The sequence below is a fragment of the Talpa occidentalis genome, unplaced genomic scaffold, assembly GCF_014898055.3.
Source record: "Talpa occidentalis isolate TD23 unplaced genomic scaffold, MPIMG_talOcc4v2.1 talOcc4.4, whole genome shotgun sequence".
Taxonomy (NCBI): Eukaryota; Metazoa; Chordata; class Mammalia; order Eulipotyphla; family Talpidae; genus Talpa; species Talpa occidentalis.
The window spans coordinates 44163454-44179254 of NW_023604295.1; the positions used below are offsets into that span (position 1 = coordinate 44163454).

At 37.6% G+C, this 15801-nt stretch overlaps 1 protein-coding gene across 1 annotated transcript in view; it reads right to left on the reverse strand.

Annotated features, from left to right (window-relative positions):
* Positions 1 to 15801, reverse strand: part of SEC22A (SEC22 homolog A, vesicle trafficking protein) — a 57069-nt gene that overhangs the window by 8141 nt on the left and 33127 nt on the right. The window contains exon 5 of the mRNA XM_037525433.2: positions 14257 to 14372. Within this exon, the coding sequence (XP_037381330.1) occupies positions 14257 to 14372 (116 nt within the window). The remainder of the gene's footprint in view (positions 1 to 14256; positions 14373 to 15801) is intronic.

A 15801-nucleotide genomic window follows, 5' to 3' on the forward strand; every position in this document is an offset into this window, starting at 1 on the left:
GGGAGTGTCTCTCATGACATGTTTTCATGAAATAATATAAAGACAAAAATCTTTTTCTACTTGTTATTGGACAAGAGAAATGACTGTAAGGCAGAGGGAGAGTGACTTATCTTAGCAAGATGATCTTAAAATAGGAACCATTAATCTGTCTGGGATGCTTAGGCCAGTTCTACCCCAGAGGCAGGGAAAGTCAATATGGAACCTTTATACTTTAATAATTCTAAGACTTTAAATAAAATCTCTTTGGTTATTTTTTCGTTAGCCTTTATTTTTTCCCTCTTTTTAAGTTGATCTTTTTTTCTGATTATACAAGTTCCATCTCCATCTAAGACTTTAAATTAGTTCTGCTTAATTTTTTTTCTTAGTCCTTACTTTCTGATTTTTTTTTCTGGTTATAAAAGCTCATTTTCATAGTAGAGAATTTGGAAAAGATTGTTACAAAGAAGAAATTCACATAGTCCATAATATCATCACTCTGGCAGAATTACTGCTAGTTCATACTTTTTTTCCAGTCTTTTCTGTACAAATACATATGTACATTTAAAAAAATTAAATCATTCTTTTATATACTACTTTTAAGTACTTCACATTGTATCATAAATACTTCCTTAAGATACTATATATTCCTCAACTACACAGTTTCTTGATTATATAATCTTTTGTTGAGGGACTACACCACAATTTTTGTCCTACTGTAACAGTGTAATCCTGATAGAAAGGGAAGGTTCCTGGGTCCCTCTCCCACCTGAGGAAGGGTGTAGCTAAGTGCAAGGGAAAGCTAAAAAGGACTTGAAAGAAGACCTGGAGAAGGAATGTGGAGCAGAGAGACATGTAAAGAAGAAGCTGTGCTTGCTTCTCAACTGTGGAAATTTGAATATATGGCTTATATTAGATGATACTGTGTTGATCTTACTCTCTTTGGTATAATAAAAGGTATTGCAATTGTTTAAGAAAGATATCCTAGTTCTTAAGACACACATCATTCTGAAATAAACTGTCATGGTATCTATAATTTTACCTTCAAATGATTCAGCAAAAAATAGAAAGGAAGAAAATTAGGTAGATACATAGGTGAATGCTAATTTTATTATATTTTATACTTTCTTGTGAGTTTGAATTCTTTCAAAATAAAATGCTGTGTTGGGAGGGGAAGAATGAAAGTGGAAAAAATGCTATGAAGTCTCTAAAAATGGATGTAAAAAAAATCTCTGTATAATGATATGAAATTATTTTCCACATATGTGAAAATGGGAAAAGATGCAAATCAGAATTAAGATTATACTGCATTTAAATACTTTAAAAGAATAATTATTTAAGTATATAAATAATGTATTAGCATATACATATAATCTCTCTAGAAAGATCAGTGATTGACTCTGGCAGAAGAAATGGAAGAGAATTACTTATTGTGAAAATTATAGGCTTGAAATTGTAGGCTTTGAAATTTACCATGAGCACATTTTTATGTGTATACATGTATGCAGATGTTATTAACTTTTTAAAAAACACCCACTATGAAAATACCTAAGGAGAAGATGTAGTTAGAAGAAAACAAAGCCAAGGACAAAACACTGGAGAATGCCACTATTTAAAAGGCAGATAGAGGAAAAAAGTTTACTAAGTAAATTGAGGAAAAGAAAGATAGAAAAAAAAAAAACCCACATACAACAGGAGAAAATTGTTGGGATGAGAGAATTTCAAGAATAATGGAAATGAAGGGATAAGAGAATTTCAAGAATAATGTTTCACATCAAATCATTAATAGTGATTTTATTTGCTTGTAGATTTTCTAAAACATTATTTTTGAAGTTAAGCAATGAGTTATCGATATTTTTTTTTAAAAACTGAACATGAGATGAGGCAGAATGGGCACATAAGAAGAGGCCTCAAGAGTAGGTGCAATATTTGGCAATCAGAAGACTACTGGTTAGCATAATGGTTGGTGTTTGAAAGAATTATCAGAGCAGAAGAGAGATCACAGTAAACAACTAGAGATAAAGGAGCAGGACAACAAAGGTAGTAATTGCTTTAAAAACATTAGAAGGAAACATAAATCGAGGGTTTTTTTTCAGTTTTGTTTTTTTAAAGAATGGTAGGCTACAACATGCTTATGGCTGAGAGAAAAGTGCCTACGAAGCAGCAGGTGCAATGTAGGTGAGGGGATAGCCAGAGGCTAGAGGAAGGTGGGGCAGAGAAAGATGGTACAGCAGTAAGGAGTTAAAAACTTTTTAAATGCCACATTCACTTTTGGAGGATGCTAGGGTACCAATATGTTGCTTTGAAAACTAACCAAGGGGAAGAACTTTTTTTTAAAGGTGAATATGAAGAGGTAAGCAGAAGCTTCATATAATGGCCACACAATATATTTATATGATACTGTTAAAATACTTGTAATAATTTTGGGAAATAGGCCTCCCTGATGGCGCAAGGTGTTAAGACGCAACCTATGAAGCTGTCTGCAGCCACTGCGGCACAACTTTGATCCCCAGGCCAGCCAAGGAGCAACCCACATGGCGCAGCAGACCTCTTCTGTCTCGCCCAAGCTCCCCTCAGCAGTGTATTTCATTCAGTCTGCCTGTTCTGTTCCCTACTCTGTCTCTGGTGAATCCTCTCACCCCCTACATCTCTGGCTTATACCCCAGTTCTTGTATGCATAAATAAATAAATCTTAAAAAAATAATTTTGGGAAATATTCCCTTTTTTAATCTTAAGTGAAAAAAGGGGGCAAAATTATATAATGGATATAACACATACATGCATATACACACATTACTATATACATAAATATGTTATGTAAGTGTATTATGTATTTTATATACATATAAAATACATAGGAAATCTGAGGGTGATTTTTTTTTCTTCATGCTTTTTTCCCCTAATTCTTTTTTGTTTTTTTTAAAGATTTATTTATTTATTTATACAAGCACTGGGTACAGTCAGAAGCGCCGGAGGGTGAGAGAACTCACAAGAGCCAGAGTGGGGAACAGAACAGGTAGACTGACGAAATACACTGCTGAGGGGAGCAGTGGGCATGACAGGAGAGGTCTGTCGCACCATGTGGGACCCTCGCCAGCGGCCAGGGATCGAACTGGTGCCGCAGAGGCTGTGGGCAGCTTTGCAGACCAGTGCTCAACCGCTGGGCCACCAGGGGAGGCCCTTTTTCCCTAATTCTTTAGCAATGCACAGAATCAGGAAAACAGTCATTTCTTTTGAAAGAAAACACGCACCACATTTTAGTTCAGTTATGCCACTTAAAAATAGTTTTAATATGTGCAATTTCTTTAAACTGTATTAATAATCTATGGGAAATAAAGTACTTAAGGAATAAAAGCAAGTTGATTACTTCTGCTTTGTACTAGCCATTACAAACAATTTTAGAATCAGTTTTAGTATGTTAGTACTGAGTGGTCCTTGAATCTATGAAGTCTAAAATTTCCACCTTGCAGAATACAAAAATGAGATCCACGAGGTTAAAGTAACCTACCCAATGTCACAAAATTAGTTAGTGGGCGATAACCCCCAGGTATCCTAACGGGCCAGCATTTCTACTGCTATATCAGAACACTCGATTTTTTTCTAAGGCAGCGCATGGAAATTACTTCTAGGTTGGCATCAACCTAATTAATATCATTGTTTCAGGGTGAATCATTAAAGGAACACAACCAATATAAACCCAATGTGATAAAAGCTTAAGCGTTCATGAGGTGCCAATTCACAATAAACTTATTAACATCTTGAAACTCAGAACAAAGTTAAGAAATGGGTGAAAATAATCTAATTTACACATTACTGTGAACACACCAAATCAAATTTATCAACTTAAGAAAAATTCTACTCACCCTAAATCTATCCAGTTTGAACTTAGGTACCAAAGACAAACTGCAGTGCTATATATTTTATAAATCCCTTGTTATCACCCTAAGAGGCAATTATTGATCTGAAAGAAACAGGCTTATATTGAATCCTCAAACAACATTCACAACAGATAGGAATGTTGATGTATGTGGGTTCTCAAATTTAAATATGCCTCAGTCACCAAGTTACATACTAGAAGAGAAATGTGGCTATCATTTTTAGCACTCAAAAAGTATTTAGAATTCATGGCCTCAAAAAAGCAAACTTTAAGGGGCCTCCCTGGTGGCGTAAGGGGTTAAGACACAACCTATGAAGACATTTGCAGCCACTGCAGCACGAGTTTGATCCCCAGCCAGGGAGATACCCACATAGCACAGCAGACCTCTCCTGACTTGCCCGCTGCTCCCCTCAGCAGTGTACTTTGGTCGATCTGCCTGTTCTGTTCCCCACTCTGTCTCTGGTGAATCTTCTCACCTTCCACACCTCTGGCCTGTATGCCAGTTCTTGTATGCACAAATAAATACATTTTTTTAAAAAAAGCAAACTTTAAGGTTAATTTCAGTATGCTGTTCACACTAAGGAAATATACTACATATTTCCAGCTATATCTAAGAATATGATTCTCAAGTAGATCCTCTACATTTAAATCACACATGAGAAAAATGTTGAGGTCACTTAAGCTGGGTACTGCCTGTCTCCTCTATCACTACCAGGGTATGAATAATTCCACTTCAGGTAACTTAAAAACAGATCAAGGTTTAAGCACTATGTCCTAGAATTTGTACTCACATCTACATAGCAGATCACCTAAAAAGAGATTGGTGGTTATTCCTAACATGAAATATAATGATCAACCAAAGAGAAGACTAAGAGTATAACTTAAAACTCAATGGCTTTAGTGAGAATAAAGAGGGCCTTTTATCTTGTATAAGATGTGGACAATGCTAAAAGAGACTCTAATTAAAAGTGCAAAAAAATTAAAAGTGCAAAACCTTAAGTCACCAATTTTTTATATATTTTCTTTCAGGTTAATTCAGACTACAAAGCCTATTCTTGTTAAAATAAATTTAGCTTGCACTGCTAATCTTACCCTGCTTAAAGTTTATCACAACGCCCCTCTGCATTCTGGTATTTCATTTTCTCCTTTTTTCAGATCTATCTTCCATTTTATCCTTTAGGGAACCAACATCTTCAGAAAGCAGCTCCTTTCATGTAGATCCTCTTGCTACACGCTACATATTGCTCCCTCATTTACTCTCATAACAAAACAAAGTATTTCCAAGCACCAGTCACCTGCCAAACATTTTTCTCTATATAGCTGTAAAATTCCCAATTACTGGAGCAATGAGAATCTCTAATTTTGGCCCAGGAATATCCACAAGTAGTGATTCTCATTTAGGTGAGAGGAACAGAATCTGCTGGAAAATTTTTCAAAAAAAAAAAAATATATATATATTGTCATATATGACAAACTAGCTATAGACTACATTCCCCACAACTTTGTACTCTGTTGTTTCCTCATTCCTCTTCCTGAGCACCACTGCTCTAAGAACTTAGCTACTGATTAGGTATATGTGGGCTATGTCAAAACAATGATTTAAAACAATGCTAATCTGAAGAAAATTAGGCAACATGGCGGCGAGGAGACGCTGCGAGTAAGATCTCCCATTAAAAAAAGTTAATAGGGAGGAAAAGCGGCAGGTCCCAGTGAGAACTGGGACACGGAAGATAAACGGGTGACGCCAGCGAACTGCCCGAAGAAGAAAGTGGCCATAAAAGAGGACTAGAAGGGAGGGAAGCGCAGAACCCTGCTCCCCTCCCCCGCCCACAGAGGCGGCACTCTCCGACCTGCAGAGAGGAGGAAACAACAAACCAAAACGGCCCACAAGAACAAACGACGCAGCAAGCTGGACTGTGCGTGGAAAGGAACTATTGCAGCCACCACACCCCGTGAACGGGAGCTGAGGCGAACCCTGCAGGATCCACCGCGGCGGTGAGGGAACGGATCCGGGCGCCATTAGAGAAGAACAAAGACTCCGGGAGACACGCACACAGCCCGGGCTGCCGGTAAGCTTGCGCGGAAAAGCGGCGCGCTTGAAAAGCAAGTGCAGACCGGAATCGCGGCTGCCCAGGTACCCGCGCCTGCGACCTAGGCTTGCGGGGAGACGACCTAGGCTTGCGGGGAGACGCGCGGAGGTCCTCACTGAGGTGAAGGTCCCTCCCTGAGTGAGCAGGAACCAGGCGCCCAGGCACGGGAGCTGTGCAAAAGGCGCCATTCCCGCGCCACTGAACTGGGCTACAGCCCGCGTCCTGGAACTGAGGGCTTTGAACTGAGACCCGGGGCACGAAAATTCGGGGCGTGGGTTCTCCACGACGGTGGGGCACAAGGCAGACACAGCACCCCAAAGCTGTTGAGGTGTACCCTACCATTCCCGCTCTGTTCTCTGTCCCACGGGGTGGGGGGAGGCGAAAAACAGCCCCCCAAGGACAATAGGAGAGATCTCTGGCGCCACCTAGCGACCAGGAAAAAAAAAAGTCACTAACACCCTATAAAACAGGACATTTCTTAAGACTGCTTGAAAAGGGCAGAAGGTTTCTGGAGGACCCAGTGGCCAGCCGGGAAGTTATTCCACGCCAGGCCCCTTCCGACCAGCAGTCTGAGCCCACAGAGGGAGCAGGCACCCACGTCCGGGGCAGACCGGGTGCGCAGAAGAGTGTGCCTGAAACCGGAGGCGCAGGGACTGCATCCAGCTTCGCCATTTGAGAACAGGGACATTTCTTCAGTAAAAACTGCCTAAAACCAGCAGAAAGCTCCCCCAGAAGACAGAGATGGCTCCTGGAAGAGCCAGAGGGGAGCGGAGAAGTTCACCCAAGATGTCAGTCAGTCCGAGCAACACAGTGTCCCAACGCATACGACAAATTAGAAAACAGACAGTAGGGAGTAGAAGAACCACACGCAACCTAAAAACTCCTCAGGAAAGAAGCACACCACAAAAAGAAAACCACTCCCCAGATTGCAACGACAGCAACTTGGAAGAACTTCTGAGCCTTCCAGAAAGAGAATTTAAAATTGCTATGATTAAAAAGTGATAGATCAGAAGAAGGAAATTGAGTCCCTAAAGAGGGAAGTAAGAGAAATGCAGGAGATCAAAGAATTAATGGAGGAACTAAAGAACTCTGGGAAAAGCAATGAAAGCAGAATAGATGAAATGGAAGAACGAATAAGTAATCTTGAAGACACAGAAATAAAAAGAACCAAAACAGAAAAGGAAAGAGAAGTACGAAGGAAAAAGAATGAAGAAAGACTTCGGGAACTATCTGACTCCATGAGGAAAGGAAATATAAGAGTTATAGGAATTCCAGAAGGAGAGGAGAGAGATGTAGGAACAGAGAAAATATTCATGGATATAATTGAAGAGAACTTCCCAAATGAGAAGAAGGAGCTGAAAATTGATATACAAGAAGCAAGAAGAACACCAAACTTCCACGACGAAAGGAAAAACACAGCAAGACACATAATAGTAAAGCTCCCAAGAATCCAGGACAAGGAAAAAATAATGAAGCTGACAAGAGGGAAGAAACAGATAACATTCAAAGGAAAACCAATCAGGCTGACATCAGACTTCTCCGAAGAAACACTACGGGCAAGGAGAGAGTGGAGGGACATAGTCAACAGACTCCAAGAAAACAGATGCCAACCAAGAATACTCTATCCCGCAAAGCTCTCTTTCCTCCATGAAGAAAGAATATGGACCTTCCCAGACAAAGAGAAACTCCGGAATTTCATTGCGACTAAACCCCCACTCCAAAAAATACTACAAGGAATCCTAAAGCCAGAACCTCAGAGGGACGAATAACAACGAAAGAAGACCAAAAAAAAAAAAAAAAGTTATTAAAAGAATAAATAAATAAAATCAAAGGAAAGACAAACATAATGGCAAATACAGATGCTAACATATCAATATTAACTCTAAATGTAAATGGACTAAACTCTTCAATAAAAAGACACAGAGTTGCAGCCTGGATTAAGAAACAAAACCCAACCTTTTGCTGTCTCCAGGAAACACATTTAGCTACAAAAGATAAAAATAGGCTCAAAGTCAAAGGATGGAAAACAATCCTACAAGCAAATGGGCCAAAAAAGAAAGCAGGAACAGCTATACTTATATCAGATAAAACAGACTTCAAACTCAAGAAAATAAAAAGAGACCCCAATGGTCACTACATTATGATTAAGGGGACAATACTTCAAGAAGAAATAACACTCATTAACATATACTCACCAAACGAAAGAGCACCAAAATATATCAGACAACTGTTGTCCTCTCTGAAAACAGACATCAGAGAAAACACATATGTAGTGGGAGACTTCAACACACCACTATCAACAATGGATAGATCAACAAGACAAAAAATAAGTAAAGAAACTAAAGCTCTAAATAAGGACCTAGAGCATTTGGGCTTAACAGACATCTATAGAACACTAAACCCAAAAAAAACGGAGTACACATTTTTCTCAAGCGCACACGGATCATTCTCCAGGATCGATCACATACTGGGGCACAAGACAAACATCAACAGATACACCAAGATTGAAATCATACCAACCATCTTTTCTGACCACGAAGGCATCAAACTAGAAATAAATCATAAAAAGAAGGCAAGGAACTATCCTACCTCATGGAGATTAAAAGCCACACTACTGGAAGACCACTGGACTAACGAGGAGATCAAAGAAGAAATTAAAAAATTCTTTGAATTGAATGACAAGGAGGACACCAATATCCTAAATGTATGGGATGCAGCAAAAGCAGTAATAAGAGGAAAATATATAGCAATAGAAGCTCACATCAAAAAACAAGAAAGAACTCAAAGAAACAACCTAATCTCGAAGCTCAAAGATCTAGAAAAAGAACAACAAAAAAACCCCAGAACCAGTAGAAGAAAAGAAATAATAAAAACCAAAGCAGAAATAAATGAAATTGAAACTAAAAAAACAATCCAAAAGATCAATGAAACCAAGAGCTGGTTCTTTGAAAAAATCAATAAAATAGACAAACCCCTAGCCAGGCTCACAAAGGAAAAAAGGGAGAAAGCACAAATACACAGAATCATAAATGAAAGAGGAGAAATCACAACGGACACAGCAGAAATCAAAAGAATAATCAGTAACTACTATGAACAGTTATATGGAAACAAGTTCAACAATCTAGAGGAGATGGACAAATTCCTACAACTCTACAATCACCCAATGCTAGATAAAGAAGAAATAGAACACCTAAACAGACCAATTACAAGCAGCGAAATTGAAATGGTAATTAAAAACCTCCCCAAAAACAAAAGCCCAGGACCTGATGGATTTACAAATGAATTCTACCAAACATTCAGAGACGAATTAATGCCTATCCTTCACAAACTCTTCCAAAAAATTGAGAAGGAAGGGACAATACCAAACACGTTCTATGAAGCCAATATTACACTAATACCAAAACCGAATAAGGACAACACAAAAAAGGAAAACTATAGGCCAATCTCCCTAATGAACACTGATGCAAAAATCCTCAATAAAATTTTAGCTATCAGAATCCAACAATGTATCCATAAGATAATTCACCATGACCAAGTTGGATTCATTCCAGGGGCACAAGGATGGTTTAACATCCGAAAATCAATCAACGTTATCCAACACATCAACAAAAAGAAATATAAAAACCATATGATAATATCAATAGATGCTGAGAAAGCTTTCGACAAAGTGCAACACCCATTCATGATAAAAGCCCTTGAAATTCTTGGGATACAAGGAACATACCTCAACATCATAAAGGCCATCTATGACAAGCCAACAGCCAGTATCATTCTCAATGGTGAAAAGCTGAAAGCAATTCCATTAAGATCTGGAACAAGACAAGGATGTCCACTCTCACCACTGCTTTTCAATATAATACTGGAAGTCCTAGCCAGAGCAATAAGACAAGAGAAAGACATCCAAGGAATCCAAATAGGAAAAGAAGAAGTCAAACTATCACTATTTGCAGATGATATGATAATATACATAGAGAACCCCAAAAACTCCACAGAAAAACTAATTCAACTCATCAATCAGTTCAGTAAAGTGGCAGGATACAAAATCAACACGCAAAAGTCAGTAGCCTTCCTATACACAAACAATAAATCTGAAGAAGAAGAAATCAAAAAAACCACCCCTTTTATTATCGAAACAAAAAAAATCAAATATTTGGGAATAAATCTAACAAAAGAGGTAAAGGACCTATACAAAGAAAACTATAAAACACTGTTAAAAGAAATAGAAGAAGACACAAAGAAATGGAAAGACATCCCCTGCTCATGGACTGGAAGAATAAACATTATTAAAATGGCCATCCTACCAAAAGCAATATACAGATTCAATGCTATTCCAATCAAAATCTCAATGTCATTCTTCAAAGAAATAGAACAATTATTGATGAAATTCATATGGAATCACCAAAAACCCCGAATAGCCAAAGCTCTACTGAAAAAAAAAGAAGGAAATGGAGGCATCACACTCCCAGACTTCAAACTATACTACAAAGCCATAATCATCAAAACTGCATGGTATTGGAACAAGAACAGACATACAGACCAATGGAATCGAATAGAAAATCCAGAAATAAACCCACAGATTTATGGTCAACTAATCTTTGACAAAGGAGCAAAGACTATGCATTGGAGCAAAGAAAGTTTGTTCAATAAATGGTGCTGGGAAAACTGGGTCGCTACATGCAAAAGAATGAAGCTTGACCACTACCTCACACCATACACAAAATCAACTCAAAATGGATTAAAGAACTAGACATAAGACCTGAAACCATAAAATACATAGAAGGACATATAGGCGAAACACTACGTGATTTGCACATCAAAGACATCTTTACAGACACATCACCCAAAGCAGTGATAGTGAAGAGAAAGATAAACAGCTGGGACTACATCAAATTAAAGAGCTTCTGCACAGCAAAAGAGACAATAACAAAAACAAAGAGAAACCCCACCAACTGGGAGAACATTTTTGCACCCAACACTAATGATAAAGGACTGATCACAAAAATCTGCAAAGAGCTGATGAGACTCAGCAACAACAAAGAAAATAATCCAGTCAAAAAATGGGCAGAAGAGCTAAAAGAGAAACTTCTCTGAAGAGGAAATGCAAATGGCCAACAGACATATGAAAAAATGTTCAACATCACTTGTAATCAGGGAAATGCAAATCAAAACTACCATGAGATACCATCTCACACCAGTGAGAATGGCACATATTAAAAAAACTAGCAACAACAAATGTTGGCGAGGATGTGGAGAAAAAGGAACTCTTGTGCACTGTTGGTGGGAGTGCAAACTGGTCCAACCACTATGGAGAGCTGTGTGGAGATTTCTGGACCTACTAAACATAGAGCTTCCATATGATCCAGCAATTCCACTCCTAGGTATTTACCCAAAGGACACAGAAACATCAATTCCAAAGAGCACCTGCACTCCTATGTTTATAGCAGCACTGTTTACAATAGCTAAGCTTTGGAAACAACCCAAATGCCCAAAAATAGATGACTGGATCAAGAAGATGTGGTACATATATACCATGGAATATTACTCAGCATTCAAAAAAGATAAACACATGCAATTTGCAGCAACATGGATGGCACTGGAAGGGATCATGCTCAGCGAAATAAGCCAAAAAGAAAAAGAAAAATACCGGATGGTCTCACTCATAGCAGGAATCTAGAAAACTTAAATAAGGGACCAGGAAAATGAATATAAGAAAGTGAAAATAAAAATCAACAAAAAACTATGAACCAGAGACACTTTTTGGGGGTGGGGAGCGGGAGGGGAAGGATTGGGGTCAGAATGGGGCGTTTGCAATTGTATGGGGAAATATAAAAATAAAATTTAATATTTAAAAAAAAAAAAATAAAAAAAAAATAAAATAAAACAATGCTAATCTGACAACATAATCAGATGCCCCTTGTTTTCAGACAGTTAAGAATTCCTGGACCAATATATTTATGGACCATTTAGTTTTCTGGATCAAGTGAGAGAGAATTGTTGTTGGAGAAAAGAGTGAAGAAAGGGTCCTGTACCAAATCAAGAGAAAGACACCCCTTCAAAGAGACAAGCATCGAGAGTGTCCCCAAATTAAATTATACAATATTTACATATTATATTGTGGATATATAATAAAAAGATCACTCTAACCTTTTCCCTATTCATAATTTACCCTGTGCTGCTTTCATACCTTACTATCAATATTTTAGAGAACTGTTTAAAACCAATCATGAAAGTTCTAGGCAACTTAAGACTCTTGATAGGCAAGAAGCTATAAAAGCCCAGGCAAAATGCTCAGGCTCTCTTTGCACTCCACAAAAATATTTATCTACACTATGCATAACATTTTTGTTAATTAAAAATATATTCAGTTGTTTAACAAAAGTCCTTTTTTCTTGTTTATGTAGGTCATTTTTATTACTTAAGATCTAAAAAGCAATATATTCATATAATTAAAAAATAAATATAAAAGGTATATAATGTGAAGTCTCATTCCCTCTCTGCTTTCTATCTTTCCAGTTCCCACCATGTTTATTAATTTGTTATATTTCCAGTTTTCCTAATGCAAATTAATGCTACTTGAAGCACACTGTCATCTTCCCAGGCCATTTTTGTTGAGGGTAGCTCAACAAAGGGGCTGAGCTAAAAGAGACTGGGGAGTGCAAGCACCTGGTCTGTATGTCTTTCATTGACTTTCTCAATGTTCTCAAAGGGCAAAAAACTACGTCTCACCTTAACATAAATCACATTCCCAAGCCAGGATCCATTCTGGTTGGGGTTCTAAGGTCTCCATCTGGCCTATGTGAAGAAGACCAAGCGCCTCCATGAGAAGATAAGGCCTCGGCCACCACTTCCATAGTGAATTGGATGCAACAGTCCCTACTTGAACTCTCAAGTGGAGTCCTTCTTAATGAAAGAACATTAAAGTCCAAAGAATGTTCCTCCTTTTTCTAGTGTTTAATGCTATGTGTATGTGTAACAGATTTTTATCTTTGAGTGGTTTTAGGTCTACAGAAAATTAGTTAGATGTTAAAGAGAATTCCCACCAGCTCTTTCCCCTGCTCATATTTACATTCCATGGATTTTGACAAATGTATAACATGATCACCACTTTAATAACAAGGAAGATAGTTTCACTATCCTAAAAATTCCCTGCTTCAACCATTCATCCCTTCCTACAAATCCCTGACAATGACTATTTTTACATATTGTCTCTATAGTTTTTCTGACTTTTCTATAATGTTATAGTAGGAATAATATGGCATGTAGTTATTTTTCAGACTCGCTTCTTTCATTAAACAATATGCATGTGAAGTTTAGCCATATCTTTTAGAGTTCATTTCTTTGTATGACCAAATAATATGTTGTAAGGATTGCCACAGTTTGCTTACCAGTTCACCTTTTGAAAGACATCTCAGCTGCTTCCCACTTTTTAAAATTACAAATAAAATGGACATATGTGTTCTTGTGCTGTTTATGTGGATATAAGTTTTCATAGTGGGGTGCTTAACCCCTTGTGCCACCAGGGAGGCCCAGAATATATTTTAAAACATAATACAAGGTGTATTAATGGCTTTTTATGAATGGTATTCTGAGCTTAATGCTGACCTGAAAAAAAGAGAACTGATTTATAATGTGGGAGTGGCATCTTCAGGGGAAATGAGTAGAAACAAGGAGAGGAAAGTTGTATAGCCTGAAATGTATTAAACTTTAAGAAAGGAAGTTTCAAAAGCTTACCAAAAGATAAGAGAGAAAGTATGTTCTGACAGCTGCAGTCTCCAGAAGAAACTTCAATGGAAAATAAAACAATTGCAGTGTCTGAAAGAATTAGTGTCTCACAGATAGCACCCACATTGAAGCAGTGAGAGCAGATGACTAAGAATCACAGAGTGGGACAGAAACCATGGACCCTCCTCTTTCTTGTGCTCCTCCCTACCTACTCAGACCCTTCCAGGTCCAGCTCACCTTCCTCCACAGAACCACCTTCTCCTATCCTGACTCACACTGACAATGCCTCTTCCAAATTCTGTGTATTTGTTAATTACCTGTAACTTCTTCACCTTTCCAATTCAACTCTAGACTCTGAAACTTCATGTCACACATATCTTGGGGGGTTCCCAGAGAAATAAACAAACATGTGTTGAGTCAAAGAATCCAACTAGAAGTCAGTATTTTTAGAAAAAAATAAGGTTAGTATAAAGAATACAGAATCTGAGCATGTACTGTAAGTTGTATTAGTATCCAAATCAATCCAAATCAATTGTGAAACAAGTAGAATCAATAGGCATATCAACTGAAATTGCAAAAATAGCACAGTACCTGCAGGAGACTTTCTATGGCATGAAAGCCTCGAATTAAATTCAGAGCTCCACATAAAAGACTAAGGATAAAAGCCACTATTCCTGACAGACTGGCTGGTTCCAGTCGCTGGTGAGCTGGAAAATAAAAGAAATGGTTAGAAATGATTATCAATAACTCACATTACTACCTAAATGTATACAAGATGAAATTCACAGCTCAATTTAAATGGGAACAAATACAGATTGGTCTTGATAAAATTATTTAATAACATTAGTAAAAATATTTTTAATGCAAAATGTTTGACTACATGACAGCCTCATTCCCCTGACTTCAAGTTAAATTAACTTTTTTTCTCTACATTTTTAACAAAGACATGTAATGTGCATTTGGGGTATATAGTGCTAAGGAGTGCTCACATTGAGCAGTAACTCATGTAGGAAAAAACCTTATTGCCTAAATATGTCTACCATTTGCAAGTAGCTGCAAATATTTGCAAAGGTGACTTTGCTTGGAAATTCATTGTATAATCCTTATTTTTTTCTGAAAATGCTTAGAAAACATTTTTAAGGATACACATAGTTTGCTTTCAGCAAAGCTCTTCCTTATTTGGGTTCCAGAGCTATATATACCACAGGAAATGAGAAAGTTCATATGTAATCACCATTCTGAACTCCACAATAGAACGCAGCTATGAAGTTCCTGATCTCTGATGACCATTTGAAAGTAAAAATGATAAAATGTCAGTTTATGAAATGACCAGTTTATCGTCACAAACACATTCCCTTACCTGTCAGGGCTTCGGCAGCAAAAGACATTTAGTTACACAATAATTTCCCTCCATTATCCTCTTATACTTAATAGAATTAACAAGAGTCTAAATGAAAACACAAAACTAAATATACAATCATCTATTCCTCAAAAAGGAGACAGAGGGAAACAGAAGGAGACAGGGACAACAAAACTACATTTAGATCATTTTATTTAAATCTCTTAAGTATAAAATCCCTAACAATGAAGCTAATGAGGTGGAACATTAATATAAGGAAGGGTTTAAATTACTGCAACTTATATTTAGTCATTACAGCAAAAAGGTTTCCCTAAATAATTCATATAAATACAAAAAAGTATTTGTTTCTTAAGTTCAGCAGAAAATGTTACAGGGTAACAGTTTCTTAAATTTCTTCTATGCCTAAGCTGTCTGCGTGTTCTCTCAATTTCCTTGAGATTTTGATATGAAAACAAAAATTAAACATCTTTGTAAAGTATTAATACCAAGTTTTATCTCAGTAGAGAAAAAAAATCTTACAATTTAAAAATGTATGCAATAGTTCTACCAATTAGTCATGTTTTGCATCCCACCTGCATCCCTCCCCACTTCTTTCCAGCAGTAGGGGAGAACTGGTGTCTAATAAAAAATTCCTTGGGTCTCTCTGGTGGCACAATGGGTTAAGACGCAGCCTATGAAGCTATCTGCAGCCACTGCAGCATGAGTTCAATCCCCTGCCAGGAAGATGACCCACATGGCACAGCAGACCTCTCCTATCTCGCCCACTGCTCCTCAAA